The 21,137-nt window shown below is 40.9% G+C and overlaps 1 protein-coding gene across 8 annotated transcripts in view; it reads right to left on the bottom strand.

Annotated features, from left to right (window-relative positions):
• LOC124995628 (serine/threonine-protein kinase 17A-like) overlaps positions 1 to 21,137 on the bottom strand; it is a 98,869-nt gene that overhangs the window by 74,529 nt on the left and 3,203 nt on the right. The window contains exons 1-3 of one of the 8 annotated variants that reach the window (XM_047568143.1): positions 16,907 to 16,969; positions 12,808 to 16,165; positions 12,515 to 12,716 (exon numbers count right to left, since the gene is read on the bottom strand). In XM_047568143.1, coding sequence (XP_047424099.1) covers positions 12,515 to 12,532 — 18 coding nt within the window. In that variant the 5' untranslated portion in view covers positions 12,533 to 12,716; positions 12,808 to 16,165; positions 16,907 to 16,969. Of the gene's footprint in view, positions 1 to 9,473; positions 9,489 to 9,526; positions 9,542 to 9,636; positions 12,373 to 12,514; positions 16,166 to 16,906; positions 16,970 to 20,967; positions 21,032 to 21,137 lie in introns of those variants that run through there. The other 7 variants (XM_047568144.1, XM_047568145.1, XR_007110736.1 and 4 more) reach the window with 7 other exon arrangements.

The raw sequence follows: 21,137 nt of genomic DNA, 5'->3' as shown, positions 1-21,137 counted from the left end.
AGGTAGTTGCGACAGTTGGTGTTTACATTCCACCACAGGCGTGCATCACAGACGTGAAGAAAACCCACCTGTACTCTCTGCTTATCATTCTCAAGGGTTTTAATACAGAAAATCTGAAGCTTGAAATGCCTAAATACAGACAACACGTGACCTGTCCCACCAGCATGAACACCTTGGACCACTGCTACAATACAATAAAAGACGCTTATCGCTCTGGCCCCGCACCCCTTTGGGATTCTCTGATCACTGCCTGGTCCATCTCATCCCAACCTACAGGAAAAGCTGAATTGTGCCAAGCCTGTAATGAGAACAGTGAAGAAATGGACAGATGAGTCAAAAATACAGCTACAGGCTTTGACTGCACTGATGGGAGCATCTTTAAAGCTGCAACCTCAGACGTGAATAAACTGACCGACACTGTGACATCGGACATCAGATTTTGTGAGTATATGTCTGTGAAGAACAACACCTTCTGCACTTTCAACAACAACAAACCATGGTTCACTGCAAGACTGAGACAACTACGCCAGGACAAGGAAGAGGCCTACAGAAGTGCAGATCGGGACCTGTACAAACAGGCCAGAAACAAGCTGATACTGAAAAGTTGTCAAACCGCTTTTCTGCCAACGACTCCACACTCCACAGCTCTGTGGTGAGCCCCTGCCTGGCAGAGGATGTCAATCAGTGCATTTACATGCAGAGCTTAATCAAGCTATGCTTGAAATTCAACTTTCTGACTACAGTCAGTTTACATCCAGTTTACATGCAACTGAGAAAATCGAATAACTGACAGGAACATGTTCTCTTCCTCCACACTTGGTGACGATATGTGTCTTTTCAGTAGGTTAATACCACGTTAATACAGCCCCCTGGTTGGCCTATTACGTTGTGTAATAAACAAGAGTTGTTCGTGTGGCAGACCGGCATTTCAAAGAATAGTACTTTTTTTTTTAATCTCGTACATAATGTTCGCTCTACTTCTAGTGCAAATAGATGGCGCTATCCCTCAGATAGTTCTTCGACTGGCTCTGTTACCTTCTTCTGCTGTGACCGACGTTCTTGAATGTTTTTGTTCTGGGGTCACATGCCAGTTGAGCAGTTGTGCAGCATGCGCACATGCATTATCCTGTGAGAAATGTGATTAAGGCGTACACATGGTGGAGAAAAACCAAATTCCAATAACATTATCTGGTTGTCTTAATCGGATAAAGAGAACTCTGATTTTAGTCGGAGTAACGTGTTTACATGCATTTAAATTCTCGGTAACGCTTTATATTAAGGTCCTTGTAATAATCATTAATTAATAGGTAATAAGGCCCTTGTAAGTCCTTACAAGATGCACAATAAAGTTTGAAAGGGGCACTTTTGAATTGCTGTGGTTCTAGTGGACCATGTTTTTGTGTGTTTGTTTTTCAAAGTTAAAACAATGTGTACAGTTCCTTGAAATATTTTTTTTTCTTTCATTGAGTTGCCTGTTTTAGGTGATTTTTATTTTGAAACATTTTTAGTAATATGTCCACAGCAATAAATAAATTTTGTTTAAACAATTTTGGTATTCACAGTTTAAACACTTGTTGTATTATGCATTTTTTCTTCCCATTGTATCAACCTTGACCACATTCTAGATGTGGAAGTGGAAAAGCATATTAATCATTAATAAATGCATAATAAATGATTTATTAGCTTTAATAAAGCATTGTTCTCGCTTTAGATCCAGTAGCTGCAAAAAGCACAATTAACTGTTAACAAGTGTATAGTTAACTGATAATAGATGAGCAATAAAGTATATTTTAATATCAATAAGCAAAAAAGAGGTGGTTATGGGTGTTTGTAATTCCATTATGAACAATTATAAGATACTCATGAGGCGTCTATTAATGTTCTTAAGCATTTGCAAACTGTTAACAAGTTTCTTATAAGCACTTATAAATATCTTATAGCCTGTTATTAACTGTATTATAAAGTCATAATTAACACTTATGTAGGTTTATAAATACACAGTAATGTCAATAAGCATCTTGTAAGGACTTACAAGGGCCTTATTACCTATTAATTAATGTTATTACAAGGACCTTAATATAAAGCGTTACCAAATTCTCCAGTTAGAGTCTGATTAATGCAATAATTAGTTTTTTTCCACATGCATAAACATACTGACTGTCCTTTATTCCAGGTACTTTCACACCTTCCACTCCTCCCACACCGGTGTATGACTCTAAATGCAACAGGGTCCACTGCAAAAAGTGAATAGTCCTGACTGACAGTGTTACTTTCTGACACATAAGCTTAGCACCTCAGCTTCAGCCTGATGTCGCTGCTCCATTTCAAATTAAACTACCTGGCTGGATGGGAAAAGGCATGTGCAGTCGATCTGTGCAGTCGTCCATCAACTAATAGGAGAACGTTCAGCCCCCTCATCTGAATAACATTTCTTTGTGCATGTGAAGTGGTGCATCAATCAATAAATAAATGGATAAATAAATACATAGTTTTATGACATTTATTTAGGAATTTATTTTTATTTAATGAATTATTTCTGGCCTATATTTATTTATTTATTGTGTCAGAATTGGTCCTCCATATATCAGCTCCACATATCAGCTCAGAAACATCAGCAGCATGTATCAGCTGTCAGCCAATGTTCAGTATTGGTATCTGCACTAAAAGATCTATATCGGTCGACCTCGAGTCGATTGTGTGTTAAAATGTTTTTAATTACTACAAATTTCCTCCAGTCTGGATGTGAATACTCTCAAATTTAAGCTGAGAGTCTGTAGTCTCTGAGACCACCTTCAGTTTATAACTGTAACCTGAATAAACTTTGGTTAACAGCTGGAATAAAAATACACTTCAGTTAAACTCAATCAACCACTGGGGACAGAAAATATCCTGGAACTGACAGAAGTGATTAAAATGAGTCATGAACAAGTTAGTAGTAGTTCTCTTACTTTGTGTCTGAGGGTCCAGGTTCTCCACTGAAGTCTGGAGGATGATCTTTGGACCAGTCACTCTTCATAGACAGACAGCTGACTCTGTCCTCCTCTTCCTCCATCTTCTGGCCTTCAGTCAGTCTGAGAGATAAACCAGAAACACTCAGTGAGTTTACATCAACTTCAGTTCAGTTTTTATTAAAGATTTCTCTGTCAAGTTAAAAATAAATACTTAGAATTTGATCAGGAAACTTTAACTTTAAAGCCAACTCAATTCACACTGAACACACATAACACACTCATTTAATTTAACGCAAACACAGAATTATTGTTTCCATCTTGCGTTACTGTCATTAATGGTTATCATACCCGGATACGTTCCTTTCTAAATAAACTTCACAGGAAATACAAAATAAAAGAGAATAAGGAAATACACAGAAGGTGATTCTAAACTGAACGTAAGTGTGAGAGTGAATGGTTGTTTGTCGAAGTGTAAGAAGTAAAACACAAACGACAGTTTAATAACTGTCTCCCCCCGACACACAAGACCCCGAAATAAAAAAAAAAAAAAAATAAAAACGACCCCACAAACAAACAAACTCTTAAAGGAGAAGAACTTTAACACTCACCTCTCTTCAGTTTCCTCCTTCAACTCTGAATCAAAATGGAATCTGAACAAAATACTTTCACTTTAATTGCTCCTCCTCCACCTGCCCAGGTGAGCTCCTCCTCTGTTCCTCCTCTCTACGTTTACTGGAAATCACGTAATGTGTGTGTGCTGGTGTGTGTCTCTTTCTCTTCACATTAAAATCACGTTGTCTCAATAAAATGGATGTGAATTAGTTCACATGGTTCAAAAGATAGACATTTGAAAGATAAAAGTAAAATAAAATAGAACAATAAATAAAAAAAGATTAAGATACAGAATTATCAGGAAACAAAGATGGAAGAATCTACAGTATCTACATAGAAATAATAGTCAGGTGTAATAGTGTCCATTAACATGGAGTTAACTCTCAGAGAAAGGTGAGCTATTGTACAGCTGGATAGAGTTTGGTATGAAAGAAGTTCTTCTTTACACTAAAACAAATGGAATAAATATGGATATGGATCAGACTGGGCTGTATGTGGACCCCCAACTAAAATGAGTTTAACAGCCCTGGTCTAGAATGACATGTGGTCCTTCTCATCCTCCTCTAATGGAGTCAGTCTGAGACATGGACCAGTGACAAGAATCAGGACCAACAAGTCTTTAAGGAGACACACTCCTCAGAGTTCACTCCCTCTCCTCATGAAACCTGATCACCTGCTCAGGTGAGCTCCTCCTCTCTCCATGTCCAGGTAGTGAGTTTATCTCTGGGCTGGATCAGACTGTGCAGGTAAATTCAATTCAATTCAATTCAGTTTTATTTATATAGCGCCAATAACAATACAAATCGTCTCAAGACGCTTCACAAAAACCAGCCTGCAACCTCCAGAGCAAGCCTGAGGGCGACGGTGGCAAGGAAAAACTCCCTTTTAACAGGAAGAAATCTTGAGCAGAACCCAGCTCATATGGAGGGACCCATCTGCCGAAGGCCAGCCGGTTAGAAACAGAGAAGATAAAGAGAAAAGAAGAGCAGGAGAAACAAGATAAACAAACTTCTGTCATAGATACATACATCAAGCGGAAGGAAACATGTAGGGTCTAGTAATAATATAACACATAGCTGATGATCTGTGACAGTTTGTGAGTATAACAGGAATTATGGGCAGGTTGGTGAATTGTTCATCTAGGTAGGAGTGGACAACTGGAGGAGGCCATGATGACTGGGGCAGATGCAGTTTATGGAGCTCCACAGGTCTGATACACAGCACTCCAGACCATGAAGACTGGGCTGGTTGAAGAGGCCACGGCAGCAGATGTAGCTTAGAACTCCACAGGTCAGATATTCAGCACTCCAGACCAGAGACCCTCACAAAATGATGGAGGGGGAGGGGAGCGGAGGGGAGAGAGTAAGACACAGTGGTTATTAAATTATAAGAGATAGAAAATAAAATGATAAGATATTAGAGGACAGGAGCCAGAGAAGAAAGAGGAGAGGACATGTCCTCAGTGCATCGTCCCCCTGCAGCCTAGGCCTATAGCAGCATAACTAAAGGATGGTTAAGTCCAGCCCTAACTATAAGCTTTTTCAAAAAGGAAAGTCTTAAGCCTGACCTTAAACGTAGAGACTGTGTCTGCCTCCCGAACCCAAACTGGGAGCTGGTTCCATAGGAGAGGAGCCTGATAGCTGAAGGTTCTACCTCCCGTTCTACTTTTAGAAACTCTAGGAACCACAAGTAGACCTGCACTTTGAGATCTTAGTGATCTGTTGGGACAGTATGGTACTATGAGGTCTTTCAAATATGATGGAGCTAGGCCTTTCAGGGCCTTGTATGTAAGGAGGAGGATTTTAAATTCAATTCTAGATTTTAAAGGGAGCCAATGAAGAGAAGCTAATACTGGAGTAATATGATCTCTCTTGCTAATTCCTGTCAGTGCTCTTGCTGCAGCGTTTTGAATCAATTGGGGACTTTTTAAAGAGCTATTTGGACAGCCAGACAGTAACGAGTTACAATAATCCAGCCTGGAAGACACAAATGCATGAACTAGTTTTTCCGCATCACTCTGAGAAAGGATGCTCCTAATTTTGATGATATTACGAAGGTGGAAGAAAGCAGTCCTGGTCACCTGCTTTATGTGAGAATTAAAGGACATATCCTGGTCAAATATAACACCAAGGTTTTTCACAGTAGTACTGGAGGCCAAGGTAATGCCATCCAACAAAAGCAGGTGATTAGATAATGAATCTCTGACATGTTTAGAGCCAAATACGATAACTTCAGTTTTGTCTGAGTTTAAAAGTAGAAAATTACAGGTCATCCAAGCCTTTATGTCTTTAAGGCATGCTTGGAGTTTAACCAGCGGATTAGTTTCATCTGGTTTCATGGATAAATATAGCTGGGTATCATCTGCGTAGCAATGGAAGTTTATGCCGTGTTTTCTAATAATATTGCCTAAGGGAAGCATGTATAATGTGAATAATATTGGTCCTAGCACAGAACCCTGAGGAACCCCATAGCTTACTTTGGTATATATAGAAGAGTTGTTGTTTACATGGACAAACTGGAATCTGTCTGACAGATATGATTCAAACCAGTCTAGTGCAGTTCCTGTAATCTTGATCACACTTTCAAGTCTCTGTAGTAGTATATTGTGATCAATAGTGTCAAATGCAGCACTGAGATCTAGCAGGACAAGTATAGAGACAAGTCCATTATCTGAAGCCATGAGGAGATCATTGGTGACTTTAACCAGAGCTGTTTCTGTGCTATGATGAGCTCTAAAACCTGACTGAAACCCTTCAAACAAACCATTCCTGTTTAAATGATCCAGCAACTGATTGACAACAACCCTTTCCAAAACTTTAGAGATAAAGGGGAGGTTGGAAATTGGCCTATAGTTGGCTAAAACATCTGGGTCAAGAGTGGGTTTTTTAAGTAATGGTTTAATTACAGCAGTTTTAAAAGACTGGGGCACATATCCTGTTAATAAAGATAAGTTTATCTGATTTAATATGGAGGTATTAATTAATGGATAAACCTCCTTGAGCAACTTAGTTGGGATGGGGTCTAGAAGACAAGTTGATGGTTTAGATGCTGTAATAACTGAAGTGAGCTCAGGAAGATCAATTAGGGAGAAAGAATCCAAATATTGACTAGGTCCTGCAGAGGTTTCTAATGCCACTGTACTTACATCTTTGGCAGATGGAAGGGTGCTATGAATTTTATCTCTAATGCCAACAATTTTATCAGTGAAGAAGCTCATGAAGTCATTACTGCTGAGGTCTGAAGGAATAGATGCTCAACAGAGCTGTGACTCTTTGTCAGCCTGGCTACAGTGCTGAAAAGAAATCTGGGGTTGTTCTTGTTCTCTTCTATCAAGGAAGAATAATACACTGTCCTAATGTTACGGAGAGTTTTTTTATAAGTTGTTAAACTATCTTTCCAGGCTATGTGAGCTTCTTCAGAACTAGTGGAATGCCAAATTCTTTCCAGCTTTCGAACTGTCTGCTTTGAACTACGCAACTGTGAATTATACCATGGAGCTACCCTCCTTCGATTTACCACCTTCTTTTTAAGAGGAGCAACTAGATTTAAAGTTGTACTAAGCGATGCTGTCGTGCTGTCAACAAAATTATCTATTTGTGATCGAGTTAGATTGTGGTTGCTGACATCCACATCACTAACATAAGGCACTGAGTTAAATATTGAAGGTATTAATTCCTTATATCTAGTCACAGCATCATCAGATAAGTGTCTACCATAACGAAATGTCTTTCCAATTTCTGTGTAATTACTTATAGTAAATTCAAATGTTACAAGAAAATGATCAGACAATAGAGGGTTGTGAGAATATACGGTTAGACCTTCAGTGTCTATGCCATAAGTTAGTACAAGATCTAAGGTGTGATTGAAATACTGGGTTGAACCATTTACATTCTGAGAAAAGCCAATTGAGTCCAATAATGACATAAATGAAGAACTAAGACTGTCACTGCCAACATCAACATGGATGTTAAAGTCACCTACTATAATGACTTTATCTGTTCTAAGCACTAAATCACAGAGAAACTCAGAGAATTCAGCTAAAAATTCCGAGTAAGGAGCAGGTGGGCGATACACCACAACAAAGAGAATTGGTTTTTGTGTTTTCCAGTATGGATGCGTAAGACTAAGAGTGAGGCTTTCAAATGAATTAAAGCTTTGCTTAGGTCTAGGATTAATACATAAATCAGAGTGGAAGATTGCTGCCACTCCTCCTCCTCGGCCTGTGCCTCGAGGAACGTGATAGTTACTATGACTGGGTGGCGTGGACTCATTTAAACTGACATACTCATCATCCTGCAGCCACGTTTCAGTCAAACTAAATAGATCAATCTGATGATCAGTTATCAAATCGGTCACTAAAAGAGATTTAGATGAGAGAGACCTGACATTCAAAAGACCACATTTAATTTTCTTATTGCTCTGTTGTACTAGTGAATTTGTGTTGATTTGGATAAGGTTCCTATAAATAACTCCTCTATTGTTATTTTTCCATTTAAAAAATCTGAGAGCAGACAGCACATCTATGGAGTTTGTGGAGTTATGGGTGTGAGACAGTACTAGAGAAGCAGCAGAGAGGCGTGTAAGACTGCAACTCTGCCCCCTGGGCTGAACTCTGGGTTGTCATGGTTTTGGGGTGTTAATAAAATCGGCCAAATTCCTAGATATAAGAGAAGCACCCGCCAAGGTGGGATGAACTCCATCTCGTCTAATCAGCCCAGGCTTTCCCCAGAAAGAGTTCCAATTATCGACATGGGCCACGTCGTTGGCTGGACACCACCTAGATAACCAGCGGTGGAATGACGACATGCGACTATACATATGGTCACTGGTCAGATTGGGCAGGGGACCAGAGAAAACTACGGAGTCCGACATAGTTTTAGCAAACTTACACAACGATTCAACATTAAGTTTAGTGACCTCCAATTGACGTAACCGTTGGTCATTACTGCCGACGTGAATAACACTCGTATACTTAGCCTTAGCCAGCAGTTTCAAGTAAGATTTAGTGTCGCCCGCTCTGGCCCCTGGAATGCACCTAACTATGGTCGCTGGTTTCGCTAACTTCACGTTCCGCAAAATCGAGTCGCCAATTATCAGAGTTGGCTTCTCAGCGGGTGTGTCGCCGAGTGGGGAAAATCTGTTTGAAACGTGAAGCGGTTGGTGGTGCTCCGTGGGCCGGGTAAGACTATGCTTCCTTCCTACCGTCACCTAGCCACCCTGGTTTCCCGGCTGCTCGGGAGCTGCAGGGGGAAAACTAGCAGAAGCTATGCTCACGGGAGCTGCAGGGGGACAGCTAGCAGAAGCTATGCTAACGGGAGCTATGCTAACGGGAGCTGCAGGGGGACAGCTAGCAGGAGCTATGCTAACGGGAGCTGCAGGGGGACAGCTAGCAGGAGCTATGCTAACGGGAGCTGCGCTCGGTCGGCTCGCACCGGCTACAGGGCGCTGGCTAGCTATTGGGTTTTGCATTGTGCGGAGCCGTGCTTCCAATTCAGAGAGCCTCGCCTCCAAAGCTATAAATAAACTACATTTATTACAGGTACCATTAACACTAAAGGAGGCAGAGGAGTAGCTAAACATGTGGCACGACGAGCAGGAGAGAGAAGAAGAAGCAGAGGGAGAGAAAGTAGCCATAGTTAACTGCTAATTACACCACCAAGGTTGATTAAACTGAGAAGAAACGAGAGATTAACAAGGTGCTACAGAGGACAGGTGGTTGGGTAAACTCAAAACAGGAGTTTCACCACTTATACAGAAAATGTTTAACGGAGCTAAAACAGTGTGAGCACACACAGCAGCGGTGCAGAATCAGGAAGTGACGCAATACGCTTACTCACGTGACGAACGTGCGAGCCTATGTTCTGGGAGGCTGCAAGAATGACCTTCTTTCAGGACATCATTAGAGAACAGTGTTTCACTCTGGCCCTGAGAGGAACCAGACCAATGTGGTCAGCATCAAACATGAAGAGTATCCCAAACTAAAGCAGAGGAGAAACAACACATGTCAGGGTAGGGGATGCTGAGACGAGGACCCAGGTGCAGGAAAAATAAGGACGATGCAGGGAATACAGAGAAAGGTTTTTCTTTTTTATAATAACTAACAAAAAGCGCTGCGTTGAGGCAGGTAAGTACAAAATACAAAAATCAAAACAATCATGAATGTGGCATGGAAAACAAGGAACATGGCTTGGGGACGAAATAACATCAGGTAGGTAACACAACGACACGACCAGGAACAAAGGGAAGGCAGGGCTATAAATACACAAGAGGGCTCAGGAAGAAGACACAGGTGAAACTCATGAGGGCAATCAAACCAAGTGAGACCAATAAACAATCAAGGGACACACAAGGAACATAGACAGGAACCCAGAACTTAACAAAATAAAACAGGAAATACAACACGATACAAGACTTAATCGTGACAGAAACACGAAGCAAGACAGGCAGGAAACTAAGAAACATAACGAAATAAAACAGGAAACACAAAACATGACACACACAGACATGAAAAACCACAAGGATTTTCACAGACAGGAAATCCAGAAACTTGACAAAATAAAACACTCCAAACTTCAAAACATGATCACAAAATAAAAGACAGGCATAAACCATGACAACACATGCATCAGAGTGATCTGGCTCTAAGGGAGGACGACTGGAACGAAGAAGAAGATAGAAAAGAATGATTTATAAATTAATCTTTTAAATGAACGATGAGAATAAAGTGGATTCTTTCAGTCTAATAGAAATATCACATTTGCTGAAGTCAAATATTAAAAAGTTTCCCAAATCTAAGGTTTAGAAAGTTTATTTTCATGATTTATACTAATTTAACCCAAAACTAATAGTCTGACTGTTTTTACAGACAGTGACTTTTCTACTGCGTTTATAGTCAGTGAACTCACCACAGACACTGGTTTATGAATCATTTATCTCAGTCAGTGAACTCACCACCACTAGATTGTGTACACCTTAAGACCAAACACTTTGCACCGAGCTGTTCCTCGTGTTCGGACTGAACTGAGAAAAAAGCTTTTAATTTCTCTGCCCCTTCAGCTTGGAATCCCATTCAGTCTGAAAATGACTGAACTTATCTCATTTGAGACCTTTCTCTCTATACTCAAAGACCAACAGTGAGAATCCATTCAACAGTGTCTGTGTTTTTAAATTGTTACCAGTCATCACTCCTGCATTTTATCTGATAAAGAGTTTGCATTTCTATTTTAAGGCTTATTTCATGATTGCTGTTATTTGTGTGTTGTCTGTGGATGGGTGTTGTTGCCTTTGTTGGCCAGGTCATTCTGGTGAAAGAAGTCTGATCTAACAAACTGAGGAGTCACCTGAAACTTTGGGTGTTCCCCTGAACAACAAACTGGACTGGACTGGCCACACGAGGGCAGTCTATAGGAAAGACCAGAGCAGACTCTATCTGCTAAGTCCTCTTAGGTCCTTCATCCGCCATCTACTATGAAGTGGTCTGCTGGAGCAGCAGGTTCTCAAACAGAGACTGAACAGACTGGTGAAGAAGGCTGACTCTGCTCCCTGGAGCCTGTGGAGGTGGAGGGTAATCAGAGTATGGTGGTAAACCAGTCCCACCCCCTCCTGTGGCCTATGTTTTAGCAAAGCTTAGGTGGGCCTGGATGGGGGTTTCTTCAGAAAACAAGGGCAACTGGACTAATTTGTTATTTTGAAGACGATTCCACCACCTCAGAGTGACTGGTAGGGAGTTTAGGTTTTTATCAGGAAAATTTGTGGGTGTAGTCTACCTGAAGATCACATGACTAGAGTCTCGAGTTAATGACCTGATACTCACCTGAAAACGTGTGGAGGGCTGAAATAAGTCTTCTTCTTCCTACTAATTTTTGAGCATCAATGAATGAATCTGAATATTTAACCTGTACGTCTTCTGTTGAAAGTAATTGAATTATTAGATCCTATTATATGCAGGTCATTTGTGATGTAGACTGTTTTACTTACTTGTACTGTTGAAATATATCAAATGAATGAATGGATGAATGAATACAGGATCAGACCAGATTCTGCAGGGTGCATTTGAACGCTTTCACCAGACAATTAAAACCATGTTACACACTTATAGTCTGGAGTTTCACAAAGACTAGGATGAGGGAGTTCATTTATACATGTTGGCCATAAGGGAGGTGGTATAGAAATCTCTGGTTTAGACTACGTGAGTTGGTGTTTGCCTTTACAGTCTGAGGTCCTCTGAAAAGTTTACGTAAAAAGTGTCTGTGTGAAAACACCGAAAATGAATTGAAGATCTATGTGAGCAGTTTCAGGTTTAGACTACGCCGTACTCATGTGCTGAAAGGTCGATTTGACAAGCACGACACAAGTTGAACATTTTTATCTGGTGACAAGGTTTGTGTTTTGTTTCCACTTCCTTTGTCTTGGAAGCTCTATAAACTGGGTCTCATCTGGTGCAGAAAAAGTTATTGATAGAAACCTGTCCACTTCAGGTTGTCAACGCAGATCTTTTTTCTCTTCTGTCAATAGGTTGAAGGAATACTGTGAGAGGAGCATGTCCTAAAGTCCTAAAGCATGACGAAAGGCTCAAGATGAGAAGATGAAGTTGTTCCTGTGGAGCTGTCCGGTGCTGAAGTGACCTCTCCTTGTGTTAACATGGCACCAGAGAGGGTTCAGAGGAGCTGTCCAGTGCTGAAGTGACCTCTCCTTGTGCTAGCCTCATTTCGAGGGTTCAGGGGAGCTGTCCAGTGCTAAAGTGACCTCTCCTTGTGTTAGCCTCATTTCGAGGGTTCAGAGGAGCTGTCCGGTGCTGAAGTGAGTGTCTCTGGTTTGACAGTGGCACAAGCAAGTATGAGCACATTTCACCTATTTTAGCTTCACTCCACTGGCTCCCTTTCCATTTTAGGATTCATTTTAAAATGATTTTATTTGCTTTTAAAGCCTTGAATGGCCTTGCCCCACCTTACCTTATTGAGCTGCTGCATCCCTGCACTCCCAGTTGCTCACTCAGGTCAGCTGACCAGCTGCTCTTGTCAGTGCCTAAAGCTCGGCTTAAACTCAGGTTTCTTGGGTCATCGCTCCTTCCCAGACTCATCAGCCAAGAAAACATCTTCCACATCAAGTTAACCCTGATAAACATCGTCATCTTAAGCAGCAGAGTGGTATATCCTGTGAATTGCAAACAGATAGTGATTGTTGTATATTGCACAGGGTTGTACACAGTACAACATAGTGATAATATTAGTAATAGTAATATTACACATTGTGGAGCCTAACAGCAGCAGGAAAGGAAACACCTTCTATATCGTTCCTTCACACAGCGAGGGTGAAGCAGTCTGTCACCGAAGCTTCTCCTCAGTGGTGTCAGGTCACCCTGCAGGGGTGGTGCTCATTGTCCAGCATGGATGACAGTTTAGCCAGGACTCTCCTGTCACCCACCTCCCTCACTGAGTCCAGGTAGCAGCACAGGAAAATCAATGAACTCACCTCACACACTGGAATGTCCAACTGTTTTTACAGTCAGCAAAGCCACCACAGACAGTGAACACACCGTAGACACTGGTATATCCTACCTTTATCACAGATGTGTGTATTTCTTAGAAACATTTAGAGGTCCCTGAACTACACACTGGATCGATGTATTTACTGGGAGAAGCAGCTCCTTACTGGATCCGTCTATTTCCTGAACACGTCCCAAAGATTTTCTGACTTGACTCTGATAGAATTTGATGAGCTGCACTTCCTCTAGAGGCGCTGTCTCCTCATCCACTGGGAATCCCTTCATCTACTCTTTCCACAAACAACGTCAGTTCAGCTTGAACACGGTGATCAGTTCCACTCTACCAGTTATAATTTAATAAATCATTCTTAAATGCTGTGTTTCAACATGTTAAAATCCCCACAGACACATTTGTCCTTTTGTTTTTTAGTAAATACCCTTTCCATATTTTCCACAAAGGTTTCAATTTTGGGACCCAGGTTTCCACTATTTCCCACTGATTCTTTGAATGGACTGACTTTGATGAGCTGCAGCTCCTCTAGGAGCCACCAGACGGCGCTGTCTCCTCCTCCACCACTCTGGGAATCCCTTCACCTCCACAAATAAAGTCAGACATAACGTGGAAAATGCATGCAGGTCGTCCTCACTGCTGGAGCTAATAAATGTGTGTTCTTTTGACCACTCACTGTTGTATGAGCTCCGTCTGTTCAGCATGTTAAAAACCTTCTGATGCTACGATGACACCACTTTTAGTTGGTCAATATGCTGCGTAACGTTCACGTGCAACTCCAAAAAGGAGGACAAATAATCTGGACAGGACATTTAAATTCTGGACTCTCTGGTCTAAATCCAGACGTACGACCTGTTCATTCACATGTAGTTGAGTATTTAGGATCAAAGTTGTTTTGGTCACAGAGCTCCCAGATGTTTAGAAGCAGTTCACCTGACACATGTTTAACCAGTGGACAGTAGAGTGAGTGATGGGTTAGCATTTAGCATTGAGCTAAAACTGTCCATAAATGTAGTTCCTGGAATGAATCCTTCCTCTTTTCTCTGTAATGTCTGATCCAACCTTATAAATGATCAAGGACAGCACAGCAGCTGATATCAACTCTGGAAAGAGATCTGTAGAAGTGAACAAACAGATGAAGCTACTTTTATTTCTACACAGGGGTAATGGGGTAAAACAGCTGTTCACGTGGACTCCCAGGTCACAGTGGGATTCTTCAGCATTCAGATGGAGAAAGCAGCACAGGAACAGAACCAGAACAGAAGCAGACTCGGTCCAAAGAGACTGGTTAGCATCCAGCTGAGCAGCCTAGCGCTGCCTCCCTGCACAGCTGACAACAGGTCGACGTCACGTTGGTAGTAAAGTGGCATCAGCTGCGTTTGTGTCAGAGCTGTTTTCCAGATACGAGCACAGTGTGGGACCCATGTCTGTGTTATCAGCTCATCAGTCATTTCATGGAGCTAAACCTCCCTGTCTCCATGTCACATTTAATGTCAGTCTTATTGTTCAGGAGGAAGCTCCTCTAACAGATCCTGTTCCTTTCACTCAACTTAAAGCTTTGACTGTTTGTTCCATCATCATCACTCCATGAGTCTTCACTAAGTCACACTAACACGCTGCTGTTCCAGTCAAAGAATCCACTTTATTCTCATCATTTCAAAGATTCATTTCTGCATCACTCTTTTCTGTCTCCAGTTTCTAATTGATTTCTACAACATGTTCTTCATTCAAGTCTTCCTCCCTTAGAATCAGATCACTCTGAAGCATGTGTTGTTTCTCCTCTGCTTTAGTTTGGGATACTCTTCATGTTTGATGCTGACCACATTGGTCTGGTTCCTCTCAGGGCCAGAGTGAAACACTGTTTTCTCATGATGTCCTGAATTTACCTGCACAGTCTGATCCAGCCCAGGAAAATATCAACACTAAAGGTGACACATGTGGACTGGAATAAGAAATCAGTGATGAAGTGATGAAATGCTGACTGTAGAGACTGGAAGTCCTGTTAGAGTCTAGTTCATCTCCTCATGTTGAACATCCCTGCAGCCTGTCTGGATCAACTGGAGAGAAACTACACACACACTCAGATTACTGAGTAATGCATGTGTTTAGTTCATGAGGATGATACTTATTGCAGGTTGTTGTACTGCATTAGTTGTATCTGATAATCAGAGGACAGAGTGTCTGTATCAATAAACGTTTTATTACTTTATGCAGTTTCTTCTCAAATACAAGAATATATGGATGATCATGATCTGTCTGTTTCTGGAGTGAACGACTTGTAACATGTTAGTTTTAGACAGAATATTAATACAAATATTCACATGTTGCCTCATTAATTGTAACAGTGGCTAGTAGCTAGTGACCTCTGACAGCTCACATCTGTCACTCAAGGAGACCACGCCCCCAATTATGCAGAAATTTAAACATCAATAAAAAACACTACATGGATTATGATGATAAGATGCTGCATCGCCCCTAGTGGCTGTTTCCTGTAATGACTACAAATGTATTGTGTGTTTTATTTAATGTAGGTCAGTGATGATCTGACTCTAGTACATAGTTACATAATGTGATTAAATATTTAAAACACATGAATCTTTGTGCCTCAGTACGGAAACAACAGAACACGTCCAACATGAGTCTGTAAAGATGAAGTTCTCCTTTCAGAAGAGTCATCACATGATGATTGGAGGCTGATTCCATCTGACATGTTCCTATTTTATTTCTACGGCCGCAGCAGGAATACACCAATCATAGCACATACACACCTATCAGCTGATTGTGTTCAAGCATCCAGCACATACACACCTCCACTGAAACCCAACAGAAAAGTCCAAATAGTTTTAGATGTTGACTCAGTGGAGTCCATAGAGCAGCAGGAGCACAAACACATGTATCTGCTGAGTGAGAGAAACTGAACACTGGCTGCATCACTGGGAGAAGAATGTTTGTGACTGAGCTGCTCACTTCTTCATCAACATCAGCATTTATCTGCAGTCAGAGTCTCTGTCCACACAAGCTGCTGCTGCTTCAACCTCTGGATCATCAGGACACAGCTCATCCTCTCACACCACACAACCTCCTGGTTAATGTTACCTGACCCATGGCCTGTAGAGAGGAGGAGAAAGAAGAGAGGAGGTGAAGGAGTGTTTCCCTTCATCATCACATCCAGTAGAAAGAGCAGCAGGGACTTGAGTCCTGTTCAGAGCAGCAGTGGAGCAGCTGTGGAGCTCAGCCAGCTTCCTTTCAGCTTCATGTTAACGTGTTGGAGTGAACACACACAGACCTGCAGAGACTTTTAGCATCAAGTCTGTTTCCTCTGCAGATTTCACTAAGAAACTGCTGAGAGTCCTGAACGCTTCATTACTGCACCAACACTTTAGTGATGGATTTACTGCTGCTCCATGGAAACATAGATCAGCTGACTAGGAAACTCATGGTTACTAAATGTAATGCTGCTTCTGTGATGTGCAGGCTTCAGTCAGACTGATCTCAGAGCTGTGATCAGTTGTTGATCAGATGTGATGAATGACCACCACTGTCTCTATACATCTTGGAAGGCTATCAGCTGGAATCCAGCTTTATTTCCTGGACACATCAACACAACGACAACAGTCATCTTCACATCAACTCAAACACATGATCACAACAAGCTTCTGGCTCATCTGATTGGCTGACTGTTGTCTCTCTCTCTGTCTTTCTGTCCAATCCTGAAGCCTGTCTCCATTCTCCTCTCACAGCTTCACTGAGAAGCTGCAGGTTTACAGGAAACACTGGATCTTTGATACGAACTGTGTTTAGGACGATACTGATGAAAGCAGCATGGACTGACTGGAACCCTCTACTCACCTCAGATCCTCCAGTTTATAGTCTGGACTCTCCACAAGATCAAGAAGCTGCTTCACTTCTGACTCGTTCAGGTTGTTGTAACTCAGGTCCAGATGTTTCAGATGGGAGGGGTTGGACTTCAGAGCTGAGACCAGAGAATCACAGCTGATCTCTGACAACCTGCAGCTGTTCAATCTGAATAAAGAATAAAAGATGTAGATTAAATCTCCTCTCCATGTCTGAGTGACTTTGTCCTTGTGTTATTGTGGATCTCCATCATGTCTTCTACAGACAGTAATATGTGACAGTGTGAGGTGTGTGAGCTCCTTCCAGCAGCTGTGGTTCAGAGAGAATGGACTGATACATGGATCACAGCAGGTTTGACTCCAAATGAAATGTGAGTGAATGATGATGAAACAGCAGGAAGCTCAGACACTAAACACACCTCAAACACCTGCATCTGAACACATGATCTCATCTGTGTGTGTTGAGCAGGAATGAAGCATCAACATTATACATTATACAAAAGTATTAGGTCAGATTTTAGTCAATCTCAATCTGCTTTTATTGCAGCTGAATCTATGTTTTTATGTGAGGAAACACTGGATAGTTTTGTCCTGGTTGATGCTAAAGTGCTGGAGAAAGTTATCTCTCAGTTAAAAGCAGCAACCTGCCTTTTAGATACTATTCCTGCACCATTTTTAAATCCCTTTTAGCTGAGGATGTTTTGAATATTTGAACTTCTTCTCTTCAGACAGGAGTTTTCCCAAGTGCTTTTAAGACAGCCTTGGTCAGGCCTCTTCTGAAGAGGAATCATTTAGACACTGTGATGCTCAATAATTACAGGCCAGTGTCTAATCTGACATTTTTAAGTCACATTTTACAGAAAGTGTTTTTTAAGCAGTTGAATGATTTTATGAAAACTCACAGTTTGTATGAAACTTTTCACTTTGGGTTTTTGGACAAATCACAGAAGTGAAACTTTCCTGATGAAGGTTTTAAATGAACATGGACAAGGAGACACACACACACACACACACACACACACACACACACACACACACACACACACACACACACACACACACACACACACACACACACACACACACACACACACACACACACACACACACACACACACACACACACACTCTGATCACCAAAGGACTTATTGATCTGTTTTGCTCATGATTATTTCTGCTTGAGAATTAACTTTTATGTTCATGATGATCTTAATGTGGTTGAACTTGAGTTGAATTTCTTATTGATATATATTTAACTTGAATATCTGAGGATTGAAGCTGTAATCAGCCCTTGTTATACTTAAAAGAAACATTAATCCCTGAACTGAATGTTTTTGTTTTCCTTGTGGTGCCAGTTTTGTAGGGAGGCAATAGCTGGGTCTTTTCTTGCTTCCAATTATCTTCATGAACATGAAACTAGAAATGATTGTTCTGACAGTGTGAATCCTGTCAGGCGCCCATCGTTCATATTTTGTGTGTTTGGAGAGGCATCTTTTCAGTTTCATGGCCCACGTCTATGGACCAGCCTGCTGGAGGACCTCAGGGCTGCAGAGGGTTGATATTTTTAAAAAGAGACTCAAGACGAAGCTTTTAATCTTAGCATTTAGTCTTAAATGTCTATTTTAGCTTGATTTACATATGCTGCACTAACACTCTACTTATTTCATTTATTTATGGATCTATCCAGCGAATATTTATTTATTTATATTTGTATTTACTTATTTAATTGTATTTATTTAGTTTTTATATGTTATTATTGTTGTTTTTAATCTTTAATTCCAGCTCTAGTGTTTCTCCTCTTTAGGAGCTGATGACACTATGTGTGTGTGTGTGTGTGTGTGTGTGTGTGTGTGTGTGTGTGTGTGTGTCTCTGTGTGTGTGTGTGTGTGTGTGTGTGTGTGTGTGTGTGTGACTAAAGTTGGTTTGATTTGATTTATACAGTTATTGAAATGAGTTTGTCTTCAGTTTGAGGAACAATAAAGTTGTGGATGAAGATGAATTAGATTCAGTTGGTGATTAAACATATCAGATCTACAACAGTAACAGACTGTGAACTGACCCCAGAGTCTCCAGTCTACAGTCTGGACTCTCCAGAAAACCACACAGCTGCTTCACTCCTGAATCCTTCAGGATGTTTCCTCTCAGCTCCAGATGTTTCAGATGGGAGGGGTTGGACTTCAGAGCTGAGACCAGATAATCACAGCTGATCTCTGACAACCAGCACCAACTCAACCTGAATAAAGATTAAAAGATGTAGATTAAATCTCCTCTCCATGTCTGAGTGACTTTGTCCTTGTGTTATTGTGGATCTCCATCATGTCTTCTACAGACAGTAATATGTGACAGTGTGAGGTGTGTGAGCTCCTTCCAGCAGCTGTGGTTCAGAGAGAATGGACTGATACATGGATCACAGCAGGTTTGACTCCAAATGAAATGTGAGTGAATGATGATGAAACAGCAGGAAGCTCAGACACTAAACACACCTCAAACACCTGCATCTGAACACATGATCTCATCTGTGTGTGTTGAGCAGGAATGAAGCATCAACATTATACATTATACAAAAGTATTAGGTCAGCTTTTAGTCAATCTCAATCTGCTTTTTATTGCAGCTGAATCTATGTTTTTATGTGAGGAAACACTGGATAGTTTTGTCCTGGTTGATGCTAAGGTGCTGGAGAAAGTTATCTCTCAGTTAAAAGCAGCAACCTGCCTTTTAGATACTATTCCTGCACCATTTTTAAATCCCTTTTAGCTGAGGATGTTTTGAATATTTGAACTTCTTCTCTTCAGACAGGAGTTTTCCCAAGTGCTTTTAAGACAGCCTTGGTCAGGCCTCTTCTGAAGAGGAATCATTTAGACACTGTGATGCTCAATAATTACAGGCCAGTGTCTAATCTGACATTTTTAAGTCACATTTTACAGAAAGTGTTTTTTAACCAGTTGAATGATTTTATGAAAACTCACAGTTTGTATGAAACTTTTCACTTTGGGTTTTTGGACAAATCACAGAAGTGAGACTTTCCTGATGAAGGTTTTAAATGAACATGGACAAGGAGAAACACACACACACACACACACACACACACACACACACACACACACACACACACACACACACACACACACACACACTCTGATCACCAAAGGACGTATTGATCTGTTTTGCTCATGATTATTTCTGCTTGAGAATTAACTTTTACGTTCATGATGATCTTAATGTGGTTGAACTTGAGTTGAATTGCTTATTGATATATATTTAATTTGAATATCTGAGGATTGAAGCTGTAATCAGCCCTTGTTATACTTAAAAGAAACATTAATCCCTGAACTGAATGTTTTTGTTTTCCTTGTGGTGCCAGTTTTGTAGGGAGGCAATAGCTGGGTCTTTTCTTGCTTCTCCAATTATTTTCATGAACATGAAACTAGAAATGATTGTTCTGACAGTGTGAATCCTGTCAGGCGCCCATCGTTCATATTTTGTGTGTTTGGAGAGGCATCTTTTCAGTTTCATGGCCCACGTCTATGGACCAGCCTGCTGGAGGACCTCAGGGCTGCAGAGGGTTGATATTTTTAAAAAGAGACTCAAGACGAAGCTTTTAATCTTAGCATTTAGTCTTAAATGTCTATTTTAGCTTGATTTACATATGCTGCACTAACACTCTACTTATTTCATTTATTTATGGATCTATCCAGCAAATATTTATTTATTTATATTTGTATTTACTTATTTTATTGTATTTATTTAGTTTTTATATTTTATTATTGTTGTTTTTAATCTTTTATTCCAGCTCTAGTGTTTCTCCTCTTTAGGAGCTGATGACACTATGTGTGTGTGTGTGTGTGTGTGTGTGTGTGTGTGTGTGTGTGTGTGTGTGTGTGTGTGTGTGTGTGTGTGTGTGTGTGTGAATAAAGTTGGTTTGATTTGATTTATACAGTTATTGAAATGAGTTTGTCTTCAGTTTGAGGAACAATAAAGTTGTGGATGAAGATGAATTAGATTCAGTTGGTGATTAAACATATCAGATCTACAACAGTAACAGACAGTGAACTGACCTCAGAGTCTCCAGTCTACAGTCTGGACTCTCCAGAAAACCACACAGCTGCTTCACTCCTGAATCCTTCAGGTTTTTGTTGTCACTCAGGTCCAGATGTTTCAGATGGGAGGGGTTGGACTTCAGAGCTGAGTCCAGAGAATCACAGCTGATCTCTGAACCACTGGAGTC

The sequence above is a fragment of the Mugil cephalus genome, chromosome 18, assembly GCF_022458985.1.
Source record: "Mugil cephalus isolate CIBA_MC_2020 chromosome 18, CIBA_Mcephalus_1.1, whole genome shotgun sequence".
Taxonomy (NCBI): Eukaryota; Metazoa; Chordata; class Actinopteri; order Mugiliformes; family Mugilidae; genus Mugil; species Mugil cephalus.
Note: the sequence above shows the minus strand (reverse complement) of the source record. Positions and strands in the feature narration are given on the sequence as shown.